A 19,184-nucleotide genomic window follows, 5' to 3' on the forward strand; every position below is an offset into this window, starting at 1 on the left:
AGCTTATCAAAATCAATTAATAGGACCGGTTGTGAAAGGACTGGTTTACTGGTGGTTAAGTGTTTCCCGCCTAACACTCGCACCAATTGGCGATTGATGAAATATAAGTACACGATTATGCGAAACATGCAAACCTAATGTATCGACACATTACAGATTACACCTTGGACTGTTTTTTGGCGACTTCCTTGTACTGTCTTCGCCCAGTGACTTATGTTGCTTAGTCAGGATTACGCTGATTTTCTTTTTGTTTTTCGGTTTTTATTTTGGGTCTCACGCGTTTGTTTAATAAACCTACAACATTTCCAAATTCGCCAAGAGTTGAAGACAATAAAAAATCCGGGAATCAGTGTCGCTACAACTATAACATTACATAACAGCTTGGACATCTTCTGTTATAAACGACGTCCAATCGTACAATCAAATTAATTTGTTTCCTACTCACTTATAAAAACAACAAAAGAGAAAGTAATCCAACTGTCACAGGGGAGTGACGTGAATTATATAATGTGAAAAATATATGAAACATACCAAGTAACAATTGTTCTACTCCTTCTGCAAGTGTATTCTACGGGAATGCAAGCTAATTTACTTAAATTTTTTACAACCATCAGCCCTCAACCATTCTGACTCCAGGAGATTGAAACAGGTCGCCAATCTGCAATAATCGAATTATCTGTCATACATCCCATATGATTTATGTTCTCTTGATCTTAATAGTAAATATGTTAAGGAGTAAATCAGTAATGCTATATATGACGGCCAATACACCTATGGCCATTGTTATATTCTCTCGGTGTTGGGATAAGGAGGAAGTCAGTAACGCCCTTCATGATCAAAGACTATTCAGGTCGTGCTGGTACACCACGACGGCTGTTACCTTCTCTCGGTTACGGGATAGGGAGGAAGTTAGTAACGCAATTCATGACCAAATACGATTCAGGTCTTGCCGGTACACCCAAGGCAGCTGCGATATTCTCTGGTGCCGCGATAGGGAGGAAGTTAGTCAATGCCATGCATGGTCAGAGACAATTCAGGTCGGACAGTACTCCCATGGCAGCTGCGATATTCTCTGGTGCCGCGATAATGAGGAAGTTAGTCAATGCCATGCATGTTCAGAGACAATTCAGGTCGTGACAGTACTCCCATGGCAGCTGCGATATTCTCTGGTGCCGCGATAGGGAGGAAGTTAGTCAATGCCATGCATGTTCAGAGATAATTCAGGTCGTGACAGTACTCACATGACAGCTGTAATATTCTCTCGGTGTCGGTATGGGGGAAGTGAGTCAATGCCATGCATGCCAATTGTTCAGGGACATTAAGCATAAACGCGAATATGTTTTACTGTTTCAAGTTCATGACAATACGTCACCTTCTTACTGACCTTTATATATGAGGACAACTAATGCTGAGTTTTAACATTTTAAAATACTGTAATGTCTGGCTTGGCAAATTCCGGGCTGGCCCAAAATAATAAAGGGAAGCTTAATACGTCATCTACATTGAAACTAATTCTATTATCTTGGAAATAAGCTCAAATTAATTAACATTATTGGTACGAATATAAACCAAACAATCTGTTTTGATTAGTAACAGAAGCCTTACGATACAGTAATGTAATTCACATGAGTTGAGTCGTCTAGTTATACCATACAATAACTATTTCATAATACAGGATTTTCAATACATTTTTTTTAAATCGCTGAAACAATTACTGAGATTTAAAGCTCCATCCTATGATCATCACTAGCGCCGGAGCCAATGGTAGTGTCATTGAACTGAACAAAGCTGTGGAGTGGAGAGGTACGAAGAAGTATATTCTTCGTTCGACCTTGTGTAAACTAATACTTACTGAAAAGTACAGTAGATAAATAGCAAACTGTTAATATACTTGCATATTTATTGAACTTGTTCCATTGTATGATGAACACGATAATAATAAATAATGAAAACAAAATTATCATAGTATTATTACCGATGCATGTTTAAGTATGCCAGAAAATAAAAATACAACATTATATGGAAGGAGGCATTTACAGTTTTTATGGTGGAATTAATAAAAATGAAAGTGAACAGGGATAATTATAACCCTCTCCTTCGCCAAAGGTTAAACGGAAGAGTGAATTTTAAAAACTCGCTGAGAATGCGTACATTTGTAATTACTCAAACGTAAGAGAAGAGAGAAGTGTTGGCCGGGCATAGTGATGCCGGTCCATGAATTTCGCATAGACCGAAACCTATGTTTGAAATGTAATGAAAATAATGTAATGCAATGCAAAACAATTGGAATAATGCCAATCCACAGACTTCTCCGGTGGGACTGGATTAGGTACTACTGCAGAAAGCATCAATCACAGAGCGACTATGGAAGCACACGGGGTACTTACATGGTGCGGTGCCGGTCTGGAACGTACTGCAAAGTGTCCGGTACGAGCTGGAGGTTATCTCAGACCCCCACCAGATTCGTGAACTAACAACACCCGTCGGCTACACTCTCGCGCAACCCAGCTACTATTTCCTTGCACATCTTTGTCTTATGGAGAAATAGAACTGAAAAACAAGACGTTATTGTAAATATACTGTTTAGTAGTCACATTGACAAATAGGAAGTGTTATTTCCAGTCAGAAGTTACCCAAGAATAAATCTGACGTGTAAAAGTCCCTAATAACCTGAAGTTTTCATTTATAACAAGTTCAGAAAGTACGCACGCATTTGAACCCAATCAGCCTAGACACAACACATCTGGAATGACCAGGGTTACATTCAGTAAAGCGTGGAAATTGAGAATTGCAGTTATCATTTAGCTAATACAACAAGCCGGATGTGGTTCGATATACATAAAAGACTAGGTCCCTCAGTGCCCTGATCACTGTACTATCTATAATCATTTCGGGAGACCAGTACTATACAGGGTGGTTTTTAATGGTCCACCAAGATGATCTTGGAAGATCTAAATCTGGCAGCAAACTTTAAATGGAAAACCTTTCCTTGCTTTTAGAGACATGCACCAAGAAATATGTAAGATATTATACATTTCCAGCAACATAAACTGAAAGGAAGTGGAGAAAGGATATAAATACTAAAGAAAATACAGGCTATATGCTGATAATTCACTATACTAACCTCCGTTCCATTCAACTGCCACACGTTCAGATGGATGTTAGTTTAACCTGGCAAACCTCCTGAAGCCATTCTGTTCCACTTCTGTAGTTGGAAAATAGCTGTTACGAGATATCGTAATCATGATTCTCATGAGTAACCAGTATAATAAACCCAAACCTGATAAAAGTTTGTCGACCAAATTCTGAGTTTAGCAATCGCGCACGACAAAGACAATGATATTACTGGCCTTGATGTCGTATTTTTGTGATAGAGCCAGCCTTGACGGCTGCTAATATTTAGCAACTTGTGTGTCATTCAAACTACTTAATACTGGAACCCCAATTACCCAACATACCGGGATTGAACAGTTATGAACGTATAATAAGTATAATAATTATATGTGTATAAAATTTAATTATATATATATATATATATATATATATATAGGCATATATATATATATATATATATATAGGCATATATATATATATATATAGTATAAATAGGTATATATACATATAATATAATATTAATATATATAATATATAATATATTAAACGGCTGGCATCCTGACAACGAAAAAGACCTCTAACACTCACCCTAACAGTTCCTCATACATTTTATGATGAGAAAAATTATTTTTTTATGGACGAAATTTAGTTTCTTAAGATAATAAACTAGATATTGCGACAAAGCAGATCTCGGGCTATTAATTTAACTTTGTTAGAAATAAAAGTTGAACCTTAAACCAAGATGTGTAAAATGTTATTTGGAATGTTTTTGGTAGAAACATAATATGGATTTATATTGTCAATTCATTAGTAGATAGAACAGCATGGTGCAATTTATGGGGCTATTTTTCTATGTCGAAGGTCTTCTATTTGAAGTCGCTGGGAACCCAAACAGCAGAAAATACTGATCCGGAAAAAAATATGGGGACAATACATGCTACTCTGCGTTTATCATCCTACATCAAAGGCTTTATAAATATTATAGTTGCCGTATGAAGATGATGACTAGTGGTCTCGGCGAAGCTGAAAACCGCAAAGAATTTAAAATTTGACATCCAGAAACTCTTGGCCAAGTTGATACAGCAAGTGCTGCGAATAGAGCTCAAACGCCCGAGTGACTTCGGCAGAGACACTGGAGGTATATCCAGTAGGACTGAAAAGTTATGAGCAAACGAAACCTTTCACAACCCAAAAGAACGAAAACGTAAATGGGCCCCCCTACAATGCTCTCCCCTCCCCGGGTACACAAAACGACGTACATATGTTGTTATATGTACACAAATAACAACATATACAGTGTAGCATATGGTTAAATAGTATTTTTTAAATTGTACATATAACATTTTAAGTTATACAATGTAGACTAGAAACCGTCACTGGTGGTTACTTATTTTTCTTTTAACTGGTCTTGGCAAAGTTCAAGTGAGATAAATCTTTTGACAAGTTTTGACAGGATACCAGGTTGTCTGTACTCCAAACTTCTAAAACTTTCTCTAAATTCAATATCTCTAAAAAGCATTATTCAAAAACTTTGTTTTCACTCTTACACTTTTGAAATTTATATTATATTTCCTTTGCATATAAAGGACGATGTAAAACAATTTTGAACACAACTTTTGCTATACCTGGAACTAGAGTGTGAAATGGAATAATACCAAACTAATAGTTTTAGGGAAGACTGGTGGTTAAAGGCTTATAATAAGTAGTGGTTTATTGGTGTTGTAACTGCTACAGACATTTTGGCGTTAATTCACATCATATTTATCATTAACAGCATATAAAAAGCGAAAGTAACAAAACTTTTAACAAGGGGGTTTTATAGAAGATAACACGAAAATCGGAACGAGAACTCTAGGTGTGGTCGTAGTTTTATCGTTCTTCTACCTTAGTCCCAAGAACGTACAGAACTTTAAAATTATAAAGAAAGTTCTACAGAAGACTCTATAGAAAGGATAAGGCCGAATCGGGCTCATGGTCAAAACATTCCACTGCAGATAATCGCAGATTCTCGAAGGTCACCGCTTAACTGTAGCCCCGGTCACTTTGTAGGGGAAATAATAACAAGTATATAATCTACATTTCGAGAAAAAAAATATTATTGCAATTATTGAATCTCCATTTAATTACTACTTTAAATTACATCAAATGATCTTTTGATAAGATATGAAATAACTTTAAATGATACAGATGTACAGTCTATGTGGGGAAAAGTTATTCTTCTTCGTCTTCTGTGTACTAAAGCATATATTTTTGTTTTGAGAATAAATAAGTTTTTGATTTTATTTGAATAAATTCGTTAAATAGTGACTCGGTGCTACGTTAATAATATAAGGAATAATTAAGTGAATATAAGATAAAATAAGGAAATGATTTAAAACCAAATTTATTCCCAAAAAGTAACATATTACAACTGTTCTAAAACATAGAGAAATTATACAAGCCACTCTAATAGAGCCTAGTGTTGGGTAACAATCTTCAAATCCAGTAACATTACTGCCCTAGAATTACCATATATTTCGCAATTGTCTTATACTGAACCACATGTATATGAAAGTGGCAAAAACAATGAGGTTCCGACAATCCAAATTTTTCTAGAGAGAAGCCTTTAACCCTGTTCCAGAAATAATTCAATACTTCCTACAATTTCCATTGCCAATTTCTTATTGGATTTACCCCTTTATTCCATAACAACAATATGAATTTCGGAAAAGTGTATATGGACCTTTAAAAATAATTATTAAAATAACGTTATTATATATAGTTTTAATTTGATATCAGGAATATGCTTATTAAAGCTGTCGGTAATATTTAAACACCCAATATATTGCACATTCCATTAATTAATTATATTTGCAATATAGGCTAATCCTTGCAGTCGTGAGCGCTGAAATCTCTGCGATCTGGGATTTAGAGATCCCAGTATTATTATATGCGGAAATGTCACCACCCACCACCCTTGTGCTAACGTGCAGGACATTGTTTCTCAGTTACTTTACATCAGTGATGATGTACCATTAGTAAATAATGAGATAAAAATTATGATATTTAACGAATGATTCTGATTTGTATTTAGTTATTTTATTATGAGATATGTATTAATTTTTCTTTAGTAATATTTCATCCATCGATAATTTAATTGGGAGTCTTAAATGTTAATTTTATGCAATACAATTATGTATTATATTTTTACAGTTCGTCCCAAATTTTATGCACACTGAAAGGATCTTTTAAGAAAATATAAGAGATACAGCAAAGGTTAAATGGAGTTGTGAGTAATAACAAGACCAACAAATAAATGTGGTCAGGTTGCGTCCTTCACTCGCTGCGCTCAAAAAACTGATTTTGGTCAAACATTTCAAACTGGCACAGCTATTTTATTAGTACCTATACTGGAAAGTTTTTTACATAAAATCTAAAAGTTTCTTCTAGTTTTTAAATATCGTATATTGTAGTTTCCAAGATCCCTTCAGTATGCATAAAATTTGGAACACACTGTACAGTAATGTCTTATCTGTATAGCAAACTTACCAGAGGTCAAAAGATGGTGACCAGCAAGGCAACTCTCGTTCTTCCTGCTTGTCAGCGAGATAGAATTATCACGCGAGATAGATGTATATATTACGCCCAGAAGAGGTAATTTGAGACATAATGTAAATCTCAGTTAGTTGTTATGTACATGTAGTAATATTATGTAGCTCGGCCATGTGTTCTTTGGTAGATGGGTTATAAAAATAGAATTTTAGGGTTTATTGGTCAGGATTCCTAAACTAGAGATAAATAATGAATCCAATTTTGACAATATATGGACATTAGAATTTCATTTAGAAATAAAAATAATAATATTAACATTTTATCAACGGAATGAGCTCGACAAAGTTTCTAAAAGAATGTTTAATTCAATAAATTTTTATTAATAATTACACCGTTTGATTGTATTACCGACAAAGGATGATGTATCAACTTGTTGGACTATTCAAATAGATTTAAAGTAGTTTTAAATTATTAAACGATATCTCTTACACGCTCACTATCTAAATTTGCAATTATTAAATTGCAGTGAATAGCTATAATTGTTGAGTAGTGTGAGGGTTGTGATTTGTAACACAGAAAGGTTTTTGGGGGATTGCGCCACTATAGTTTTCAGTATCTATACCCATCCACTTGGTGTGTTGGGAGAATATTCGTCAAAATACAAAAAGAAACCTGTTAACAAAGGATGAGTTATTATATGAATCAAGTACAGCAAGAAAAAACTACAGAAGAATTGTGCAGTAACGGAATTGAGAAGACGTATTTGTATAAATAACAAGGTAGAACGCTCCGTGAGCAATTTCAAATGTAATATTCATAAAAGATTAGCTAGAATTGACAAGTCTGTGTCGAATTATAGGCCAGTGCCTTGAAAATGTCAAAGAACTAAGAAAAACAGTAGGCTTATAGACATATTGAGGTTATAGTTTAATTTAGACAACTGTAAGCTGTAATGGATGACGTTAATAAAACCTAGCAATTGGTATGACTAAGGTTTTCCTAAGCAACTTCTAGGATTTGTGTCATTAATATAGGTTTGCTCTAACTAGACCTAGTTATAGCTAAATTGTTTCGGACGCCTTAGTTATTGATAGGAAACTAAATGAATAAAAATATACTTCTATCTTTGAATTTAGCAACAGCTAAGAAATAGTTAAGTCTAATCCATGGCGTGCTAGGTGGTTGTTTGTTTGTCGGTAACCTCCCGATATGGCTGCGTTTTTACAATTACGCAGTTTACCCCGGGAACTAAAGTGCAAAGGTTTATTAAGGTTTGACAGAGAAAGCCTTGAACTTTTTGTTTCAGAGTTGTTAAATGTTTCAGCGAACCCTGCAAAAAAACTGCAACTGTTGATTCTTAACTTTATTTTCCATGTCTAAAGGTTCCAGTCGAGACATACACGCGTATGAAACAAGAGGCAGAGATATTCACCGAACTGACACGCAGAATTGTGAGTTACGAACACTTAAACTCACAGGTAGGATTTCGTTTTGTGAACAAGTTGCCAGAATAAATTAAAAATGCCTCCACGCCCAAGGCGTTAAAAGAGCGCTTGATACGCCTTTTAGCGTCCCAAGCGTTTTATAGTGCTGACGAGTTTATGGCATACGACTGGGTGACTGTACAATCAATATACTGAAAACCGGCACTGGATGTGAGAAAATTCGCAAAAGTGAATGTGGTATGATTTAGAGTACTGTAAATTTGACTGGGGTTTCGATGTGGTGTTCATTTAAAAATTCAAATAGTACTTTGACGATTTTGCTATACATTTTTTATGTTCTGACAAAATAAAATATTTTATTTGATTCGGTTTTAAATACACATATTATTCCGAGGAAGAAAGTGGAAAACTTCCTAAGGTTTATTACGGCACCCGGATTTCAGCAAGGTATATAGCTACTAATCTTCTCTACAGATTCGATAAGGAAATGATTAAAATTGTCAGGAGTTAGCTCATATGACTTATTTACAGATTTCCTGGTTATGTTTAGTATTTGTATCACTGTACTCCAAGCTTATTTTGTCTTATTTTTTTATTTTTCAATAATACCACTGTTATAACTAAGTTTAGTCCTCCAAGTATCAGATATATACAATTTGTGTGTATGATTGTGTCTTTCCCTTATGGCCTCAAAGTCTACGGAGCAGCTGTTCATCAAATAATAAAGCTTGGATAGGCTTGCTTTAGATTAACAAGGCTTACATGATACCATTTACAGCATACATTTTTCCTTTTAAAAGAAACAGATTTAAGTGCAATAGAGGTATTCGGTGCCCATAAAAATAAATCCAAAAATACCTTTAATTCACTATTTATGTAACATTCAGTTCTATATACACTAATCCAGTTGATTTGATTTACAATATTAACAAAATGGACTAATCCAAAGTTATTTGCAGGTCTGTTAATACAGTATTACTATGTTTAAGACTATCATGTTCATTGTCTTATTCTAGTTTTCATTAAGGTCCTTGCTCCAGGGAGTCAGTAAACAGGATAGATAGCATTATGGTCTAATACCATGTTGTCAATGACAGTTGCATTTCACGGAACAGAATGAACCGATTTGAGAAGGTAATCGATACAGGAGCCCCTTAGGACTAGGTCGAGTGATACGATTAAACGTGATATGCAGGCCAATACTGTCAATAAGGTTACGTAGTTGAACAGTATTATTGTCAGAGTTTAAAAAGGCTACGCTACAATCAGCAGCAACAATAATGTTAAGTTTTACCCCATACACACAAGTTAAAACTGTGTAGAGTTTATCGAAGGACAGTATATTACCTGAGGGAGATCTATACAATGTCACAATAACAGTATTCAAGGTAGGCAATGCCATAACAGATACCTCACAAACAAGTTATTCCGCAACTACCACAGTTATATCATAAACCTTAAATTCTAGTTCCTCTCTAATCAAAATCAAGGACCACAATGCTTTTTTATTGTTCTAAAAAAAAGGATGCAACAGTATAGACTGTCAAATCAAAGATGCTAGTTTCATGTTCTTTCGACTTGTGTTTATTAATAAAAGTCACATCACTAAGTTGGTTTTTGTCATCATAGTAATAAAGTCAATTTAATTTGTACTGGCTGAACATTTCAGTATAGCAAGTTCAGAGGCTGTCCATATTTATTTGGAATTTCACATGTATTCAGAGAAGGCTTAGGCCTATTTATTTTAACGGCACTAGACTTCAGAGGCTTTACACTTTAGTGTTTGAAAGAAGTATGAAGTTACTCACCATTAGGTTATGTTGTATTTCCGAGCCTTTAAGTTTAAATGGTTCTTAAAGCTAAACCTATTCACATGAACACCAGTAGGCCAAAACTCAGATCTAAAAACAGTTCCCCACTTATCAGCAAGAATTATTACTTTAGAAAAGGAATATTCATATGGATATTTGCAGTCATCAACATCATCACTAGCACCACCATTACCAGTTAAGCCGCAGCTATTGCGATTCATATAAGTTTCCATTTTTCTGCTTAATGTATGCCGAGATTTTTAAATTTGAAAATGTTCAACGTTCACACAAGGTCTAGGGATAATCAGAACGCCTACTGATGTCGACGACAAAGCTTTCTGATTCGTACCTAACACGTGAAGCTCGTCAATAACAGTTAGTATGTGAAGAAAACAGCCAGGATACATCTCATCATTGTCCTTTAAATCCAAACGGAAACTTTCCAAGCACTTTGGCCCTGGCAGATTGTAGTTATTGCAAGACCATGATTCATTATTACCAATATCTAAATATTCTTGGTGTTCTTCATCACATCGATACACGTCGAATATGGAACCAACCTACACTTTCCATAGCATCGAACTGCTTTACTAACGTTGTAAAGCTAATGTATGTGTAGTAATGTTGTACTACTTTTACACACGTCAAAATTTAGATTAGAGTTCTTTTCCACCATCTCGAATAAAAAACGACTTATTTAGTACGAAGATAATTGTATTTAAAAAATCATATATTTGCTTAAAACATTACATTTATTTACAAAATTTTAACTGTAATCCTTGTCCCTGTTAATATAAATTTTCTTTATTCGTTATTTTTCAAGGGTAATTTTAAATATTAAAAAGCAATCCTGTAAATGTCCGTGTTTAACCTTATTTATATTATTTTATTAAACAAATCAGATCTTCACTGAAACTAGTACTTTTCATAACAATATGACTCTGGATTGTATATTATTGATATTATTGAATATATAAACGAGTTGAAACATGAAAGTCGGTGGAAATATATACACATTACAAATAACTGTTTAAGTTCTTATGTGGGTTAAGTATTATTTGCCATAATCGTGTTTAGATAAACAACGACAATGCTTACTGGGCATAGTCACGAAGTACTCAGTGTTCCTGATTGGGTTAACGTTTTTGTCACTTCATTATTTTTCAATTTTCTGTTTTCCGTCTTCAGCAGAAGCGGAAAGTACACTGATTACCAATCCAATTATTTCCTAAAACAATGGGGATGTTTGTGACCTGCCATAGGAATATGACCAGAACAAATTTTATAAACGCACTTCTTTGCTATGACATAAATTAGACATGTTATACTTCACAAACAATACATACATTCTTCTTCTTGGTTTATACATTTGTTCAATCAATAAGACGTTGCCCATTAATTTAGTTTTAGGTGAAACGAAAGGATTCCAGAACGTTATTGTAGAACGTTTGGGAAAATATAATATTTATGTCCAGTTATTACGTGGAAAATTAATTTATATGATCTTTAGGTATTCTTCTGTTTTGCCTTTATTACTAAATTGTCGGCTTGTATAATATATGAACAAAATAAAATTTCACTTTCAGTACATACTTTTGAATAACATGAACGACTCCTTTGAATAGTTTATGTACACGTATTTACTTTTGCTAATGTACTCTTGAATAAAAGAAAACTTCCAAAACAAACACAGCATTGTTTAAGTCAGAGTCAGACACAATATCATCTTGAAACACTTCCCCTAATGAAGATGTTTCGCTTTTAGAAGAAATATTCCATAAAATAAGAATCAGTAAATTATATCCGTTTTTTTACAGTATTGCTATTAAAAAGATTATATTATCGTATACTAGTTATAATTGTGAGACACTTGGGTTGACCAGATTGTGAACTAATTATGTATATTTAGTCTCTTCCCTTCCTTGATGATTTACGCATAACGTAATGTTTATTGTACTATTGTTGAACGCATAAATCTAAAATTTAATTTCTTATTCAGTGTAAAGAGAGTGTCTATACTTATTTTATAATTCTCTGCCAGCACAGTAGTGCCATCTGTTACAGGCAGAGCAGGATCTCATTTAATTATCGTACTATTTAAAAGGAGAGGTCGATCCCCTTCTAAGCTTTGTTCTATCCGCCCTCATGGGCCACTAGCCTGTGCGAGGATCTTATCAAACAGAATAAAGGGGAGTGTCGATACAGTACAAGGTCGATGGAACTGATAAAAAGTGCTTCGGTCACAGACAGAATTTGAACCGGGGCCTTTTCTAACTCAGACCCAAAGTTTTATGTCTTATACCGCTCGGTCATCGACACTCCCAACATCTACTCTTTCTGATGTACTCCTTCACATCTACCCGTTAGTCGAGCCAAATTATCCTTCTTCCACTCTCGCCAGTGTCTGATTTACGCCCAAGTGACTCGCAGTCAATCTTTGTTTTCTACCAATACATCCTTCTGCTGCACCTTCCTACCTTTACCAAACGGATACATCGTTGCAGTTCTTGCCTTTCCCAAAGTGCCTGTACAAGAGAGCCTAATTTTAATCGACAGTTGGGAAAGCGCCTCGGATTTCTCGAAACCTTTGCCAGCATAGTCATACTACGACTCCCCTTCGTACCCTAACTTCGTCTGGCTTACGAACTGGCGCCGCCACGTCTCACAGTGGGCCAAAGTGTGGGGAAAACTGGCCAAAAATAATATATAAACATTTGAAACTTAACCCTTTTGAGCTATTCTTAGAAGAGGTAAATTAAACTAAAAAATGTTACATTTGAATTCTTTATCAGCGGCCCAACAGGAGCCACACGATTATGGTGCCTATGCGTGTATCCCTTAAGGACTTCCTGCAGTCGATGAGTAATCGTTCGACGAAAGTTTACTACATATACATGTAATTTTATATTAATGCCGTGTAGTTGTGGGAGTAGAGTATTTACTATTTGCCTGGAAAAAGTGGGGAAAACTATAATTGTAAAACCCGTATTAGCTTAATATGAGGAACATATTCATATACTTTCCTTATTCTGTAATTAATTTAAAGTGTATAATGAAGTACACTTTTAACTATGTTTCAAAGGAACCTAAAGCAAAAATATACATGCACACTGTTCTATGAACTTTTAATGTTCTAGCTACCATATAAAAATGTACTAATTCAATCTATATAAAATTAAAAAATTTAACAGTCAATTAGTTTTTAATTAGAATTTGTAGTAATTTTGAAAGAGAAATTGGGATATTACAATTTGTAATTTCAATTGAAAAGTACGAATATATATATATATATATATATATATATATATATATATATATATATATATACATTTGAAACTCTTTATTTAGCAACAGCATAGAAAATATCAATTTGAAAATTAAACAAAATATTACGTTCAAATGCTACTTTCTGTCGGTTAAAAGTAATTAACTATAAACAATAAACTCATTTAATAACTTTGTAAGTTAAATAAATTACGAACACAATTGGCAACTCTTGTGCACATTAAAATAATGTACTACACTAAAATAAATAGTGCAAAATGTAACAAAGTAACTATCTCATGAAAACGATCGTTAAATGATTGATACTGTAAATGTATTAATCAAATGTAGTCGTAAAACAATTTAGTAGAGAATTTGATCAATATCGTTGTTTTAATCAAACCAAATTTATTTGAGTGCCTTTACAATACAAATATAATTTGGTTGACTTTCATTCAAAGTTCATAAATTACAAAAACTAACGTTGAAAAATAATTAAATGGAGCAAATATTTAAGGAAATATCTACAGGTAACATTTTTTATTGTATTTACATGAAATGAATTTTGGAAATAGCGACATTTTAATGTGCGAATACATGTTAGTTCTTTTACGCAGTAGTCTTATTTGTTATCTTTTTCAGTTACTTTTTGACAATCCAACATTTCTTCGTTATATTCCATGGTGTGGCCAATTTCGATCTCAGATAAACTGGATGAATCAAATTCTCTGTCTTCTTCAAATCGAATAATCAGAGCTTCATGCATTAGTTAAGCTAGAGCTGATAATGACATGTTACCTGATATTCCTAGATCGAATGTTAGATAAACCCATTTGTGTTTAACTCACACTTGTATGGGAAAGCCTTAATGCTGTGTGACCCTGACCTCTTAACATGATATCAATTTTGCAGATTTTTTTCGGCGGGCCTAAATCATTTGATTGCTTCATATAATGTCGCCTAACTGATGCTTTGTTCTTTATAGCTTTCAGGATGTCTTATGTAGCTTGTGTAAACTGGCGTAAAAACGTGTACCGCCAATTTAAAATGTTCTATCGTTCAATCAAGACTTTCCTCTTCTAACCACATTTCCTCCACTTTAAACCTATTTTCTTTAAAAACACGTATTAGTGTCCAGTTACTCTATGTAAACCCTACTTTTTAACGTAGTACTGGTAACAATATTTTACAAGCTGGAATAACCTTTAAGTTTTTGTAAAAATCAACTGTGACGTCTAAAATTACGTTCCTTCCAAAGATATTGGCTTGTGACTACAAGACCGCTTCTTATTTTTTCAGGGCCACGAGGTTTTTAATTTAGCGTGTTCTTTACTTGTTTCCGAATCCTTTTTACAGATTTTTCGTACTCGTTACAATACTTTGCAGCCCACACAATTTTCTTTGACATAGGACAAATCAACGATTACTCCTGCGTTTCTTTATCACAACACTGAATTACTCTTTTGGTCACATAACATACATTCTCTCTCACCAATACGCATCGTAGCACCAGTCTTTCGAACAATAGGAAACAACTGCAATATTAGCATGAAAAATCAACTACAACATTACAAAAGCAAAGGCGTCTATTAAAGCTGTTAATCTGAAAAAATAGCTTACAGGATTATCAGTGAACATTCCTACTATATACAAAAATAACCTCTTAAATCAAATTAATTTGAATTCTTACAAGTAGTTTATATCATAATCTGGATGTATATTACAGTCAGTTTAATGTTTAATGATTTATTATTCTCCAACTGAAGTAAATAATGGCGTACTAATACATTTTTGTTCTCCAGTGTTAAAATGGATAACGTAATATTGATAACAAAATAGTCTGTGCGTGTTACTGACGTAGTGCCTGCAAAATCTGATGATACCGCTACAATACACATCTGCACCGTGTGCTGGGCCAGGGCTCGTCTCGTCACTCGCCTACAATATAAATGTGGTCGATAGCGTAACTCTTATAAAAGTGTTTCAGGAAACTGAGATTTGTTATACACACGTTTTTGTTATATTTTGGATTAATGTTCGAGAGCCAGAATAACTTAGGGGAGTCGTGATACCACAAAAAATAGAGCCAGCTTTAGGGTACCGTGGATTTAAGCAATAAGAAAATACAAAATTTGTATGATACATATATAGAAAAATCCCATTACAGAAGTTGTGTCTCGCCACATAAAAAATCCTACGCATTCAAAACGATATTCTCACGGCTTTAAACCCAGAAGCATACAATAACATAGCGGTAATTTGTAATTGGGGTGCGATAGTAGCACACGCCATAGCGAGTACAGGCAGAAATTTCTCAACTAAGGCAGTACAGACGCTTACACGCTTTAACTCCTATTATATTACACTACCGGTACTACAACTGTTTCACCATACTTAATTCGTAATATTGTAATTTTGATAAACCCTTCTCATCCACTCCCCAATTTTGTCATCCAATCAGAATGGCAAAGCAAATAGGTACATGAAAAAATATAAATTACTCTTTAAGAAATAACAATAGAGTAACTTGAGCTAGAGTCAGGGTCCAGGTCCAGGTCCATGACAGGTCTCTGGGATGGCCTCGTGTGCTCTCCTCGTCCTTGGGAAGCTTCTGAGAAACAAGCTTAATGCGCAGATAGCGACTACTTCAGAGAAGAGCCGGTGAGGGCGCTGAGGATAACTTGGATACTGCGCTGGGCGGGGGCGGCCTCCGTCACTTCTGCGTCGGCAACCGAATTTTCCTTTGTTGCTGGCAGGATAGTTGGGGCATGTGCCACTCCAACTTCTGCCTTGGAATGACCAGTTGGTCCTCCGTAGATCTCGGTAAGCGAGGCAGGCGGTTTTCCGGGTTTCTCGACTTCCTGCGTCGCCTCTCATTCTCTGGAGCGGAGTCTTCGTCTGCCTCCACTGGGTTGCCGTCCCGGGCTGGTCTTTTTACTGGCTGGGCAGTGGATCCCCTTGCCGGATTGTCAGGGTTGGGCCTCCGGCCTATCCTGGCCGCTGTCCCCTTGGCGTCCTTGAAGGCTTTGCAGCCTCTGCGGTCACCGCCACAGTTGAAGCAGTGATTCTTGTCCCTTAGCCCTTTCGGGCAGTTCGTCCCCAGGTGGTTTTCACCGCAGCAGACGCATTTCCGTGGCCTTCTACAGTTGCCGGAGCCGTGGCTAAACCTTGGCACCTGTAGCATTGTGGTGGGCCGGCGGGATTCTTGTAGGGCGTGATAGAGACCCTCACAAGGAGCAGGCTTCTGACATTGTAATTGTCTCTTGCCCGCTTCGTGTCCTCAGTCCTCTGTGAGAACATCGGAGAGCTCCAGGTCATCGGTGTCTGGCAAGCCGCTCATTACAACTTTGAGCGATTTATCTCGTTCCAAGCTTTTGGGCCCACATGTAGAGCTGAACTGCCGATGTAGATAGTGTGAACGACAATACCTTATATACTCAGCGATCAGCTGATAGAGGTTTCTTACAAACCTTTATTCATGATGACCGGTGGAAAAATATGTAATGTTATCACAGAAACTTTTTAGGCTCTTTTCTATTATATTACTGCATTTCTTAAACATTTTCAATACAGATGCAATGATATGAAATTAAACGTTCTATAAAAAAAATATATGAAATTATATATAAGATAAAAAAGAACTAAGATAGATAAGATCTTTTTTTCTTCGCCTGGTAAAATAAGATATCTTTACTTTACTTTACATGTAAAACCATGATGGCAACGATAAAATAGCTGAATAAATCAACGTGTAAGCGAACTCAGTTCAATGATGTGAGATTTTAACATGTGACATATTAACACATGTAGCCAACCTATCTCCAACACATTTTGGGGTGGCTGCTTGCACGTCAAACCTATATGTCACAACTCACAATCTTTTTTGATCATCACTTTTAGTTAATGAGTAAATGATTAAATTATTTGAATTAATTACATTTAGAATTTAAAGTTCCCAATTTTGGTTACATAGATACTTGATAACAGTCGTCTCCGAGTAAGCAATTTAAATTTGATTAAATCATATAATGCAATATTGCATAAACATGGTGTACTGGTGTATGATACTGCAAATAATACACTGAAATTAAGACTACAGTGCCCAACTAACTTGATGTAATTTATATTTGTGGTGTATTAAGCATCTAACTTAATTGTTGCTTACTTAATCTATATCTGATATTTCACGTTTCCAGTCTTTTTACTTGGATATCTGGTAAAATACAGTTCTCTTAAAGCATGAATCATAAATAGAACATAAACATGATTTACATGTGACGAGATACAAAAAGTCGGTGACGAAGAAGTTTTAAAACGTGAAACAGACCTCTTTTGTAGTCTAGAAGTGTCTGATGTCAAACGATGTAGAGTTCGTTTTTAAACTTCTTACTCGCTAACTTTTTGTATCACTATAGACGTGGACTCCAGATTCCAGGACAGTATCAGATTTTCAATGCTGCACTAAGCGTATGGAGAAATGGAGCTAAACTTAACTTTTCAACCCTCCCTACCATAGCTATGTTATGTGTGGTTGCCTTTAGTTAGCACAATACTGCCGAGGTCAGAACCTATAACCTCTTCTAACCAATTCTTTTTTAACGAAGCACACACACAGCCATCTTCTCTCTTCTAAAGTGCTGTACTTTTTCGTGCGCATGCACCTGGTAACTTCCTGATCCAAACCTTGTCTTCTTTGATAATTCCGATCAGGCTGAGCTGATCTGGCGGGCTTTTTCAAACTATCCTCACTACATTCATTTTTCTTTTCTTACTACTCTCACCTGTCGAGTAAACTTCCAAAAAATCTATCTATAACTATCCTAAATCTAAATTTTTTCTGTATCCAAGCCAAGGTGTAACAGCATATACCGAGGGCTGCGTGATCAAGGGAGTGCTTTGTCGTTAATATGCGAACTCTGGATACCTGGCGACCTCCAGTTTAAACTTAGCCTTCCCCAAGTAGAGCGGGACAATGCTTGGGGTGACCTTTAGATCTCCGCTACTCGTGGGAACAAAATTAGTAAAGAAACACACAAAAATGAAAACAAACTAGAGAGCTCTTGTAGCACTCAAAAAGTGGATGAAATTTCACAAAACATAGAGGGATTTATTATGGGTTCCGACCCTAGCAATCCTGAACAAACTCAAAAAACAGGCGGACTTCCTAGTATAAGTCCTCAAACCTCCGACTCGGCTAAAGTCGATACGGATGAAGAAGACGCAATACTGGTGGGCGAACACCAAAAGGAAGAGGGAGCAAAAGCCGAAAGGCTGCTCCCAGTTCTGCCTAAACTATGTGGAGCCGCTAGGAAACGTATGATCTGGTTTCGGAAAAGAGGATCTCCACGACTGAACAGATGGAGGACAAAGAGCTCTCTGTCGGAGAATGGAACGTGCTGCGTAGAAGTGACGAGGGAAAGTCAGTACTACTTACCCTGGCAGTCGACTGCGCCACAGCAAAAAAACTTGAGAAAGAGGGTCCATGGATCGGCTACAAGTTTGGGGAAATTCAGCTCAGACTGTAAAAGAAACACCAAGGAAACATGGAAAAACCTACAAAGTTAGAGGAGACTTCAGAGACATCTGAGACAGTCACCATGGAAAAAAGCACCGCTGAAGAGATAGATGGAAGTGGAGGAGACCACGAAGGTGTCAGAACAATCTGTACATACCTTACCTGAAAGGTGTACTCCACAAGCCAGTGCAGCGGTCGAAAGCATAAAACCAACTTGTTCCCTCTTCTTGAAGAGGGGACCCTCTCTAAAAGGACCATCCGTCTCAGTCCGAGGAAGAAAAGGGGACAGCGTCTCCAAACAATCCAAAATGAGGGACAGGGATGGACCACCAGGGGGAGGTGGAAAAAAGGCGTAAGTATGCGCTTAATACAGATAAACCTTCACCATGCTAAGGGCGCAACCGACATCTTGGGAAGAAGGTTTATCTCAACAGGCCTGGATATCGCCCTAATCCAGGAACCTTGGATCAATAGATGTTGCATCAGAGGATTGACGACTCAGGT

At 35.9% G+C, this 19,184-nt stretch overlaps 1 protein-coding gene across 1 annotated transcript in view; it reads right to left on the bottom strand.

Annotated features, from left to right (window-relative positions):
* Nucleotides 1-2,488, bottom strand: part of LOC124369167 (protein yellow) — a 29,737-nt gene extending 27,249 nt beyond the window's left edge. Inside the window, exon 1 of the mRNA XM_046826962.1 lies at nt 2,388-2,488. Coding sequence (XP_046682918.1) covers nt 2,388-2,389 — 2 coding nt within the window. The 5' untranslated portion in view covers nt 2,390-2,488. The remainder of the gene's footprint in view (nt 1-2,387) is intronic.
* Between the last annotated feature and the right edge of the window lie 16,696 nt (nt 2,489-19,184).

The sequence above is a fragment of the Homalodisca vitripennis genome, chromosome X (genome assembly GCF_021130785.1).
Source record: "Homalodisca vitripennis isolate AUS2020 chromosome X, UT_GWSS_2.1, whole genome shotgun sequence".
NCBI classification, from domain to species: domain Eukaryota; kingdom Metazoa; phylum Arthropoda; class Insecta; order Hemiptera; family Cicadellidae; genus Homalodisca; species Homalodisca vitripennis.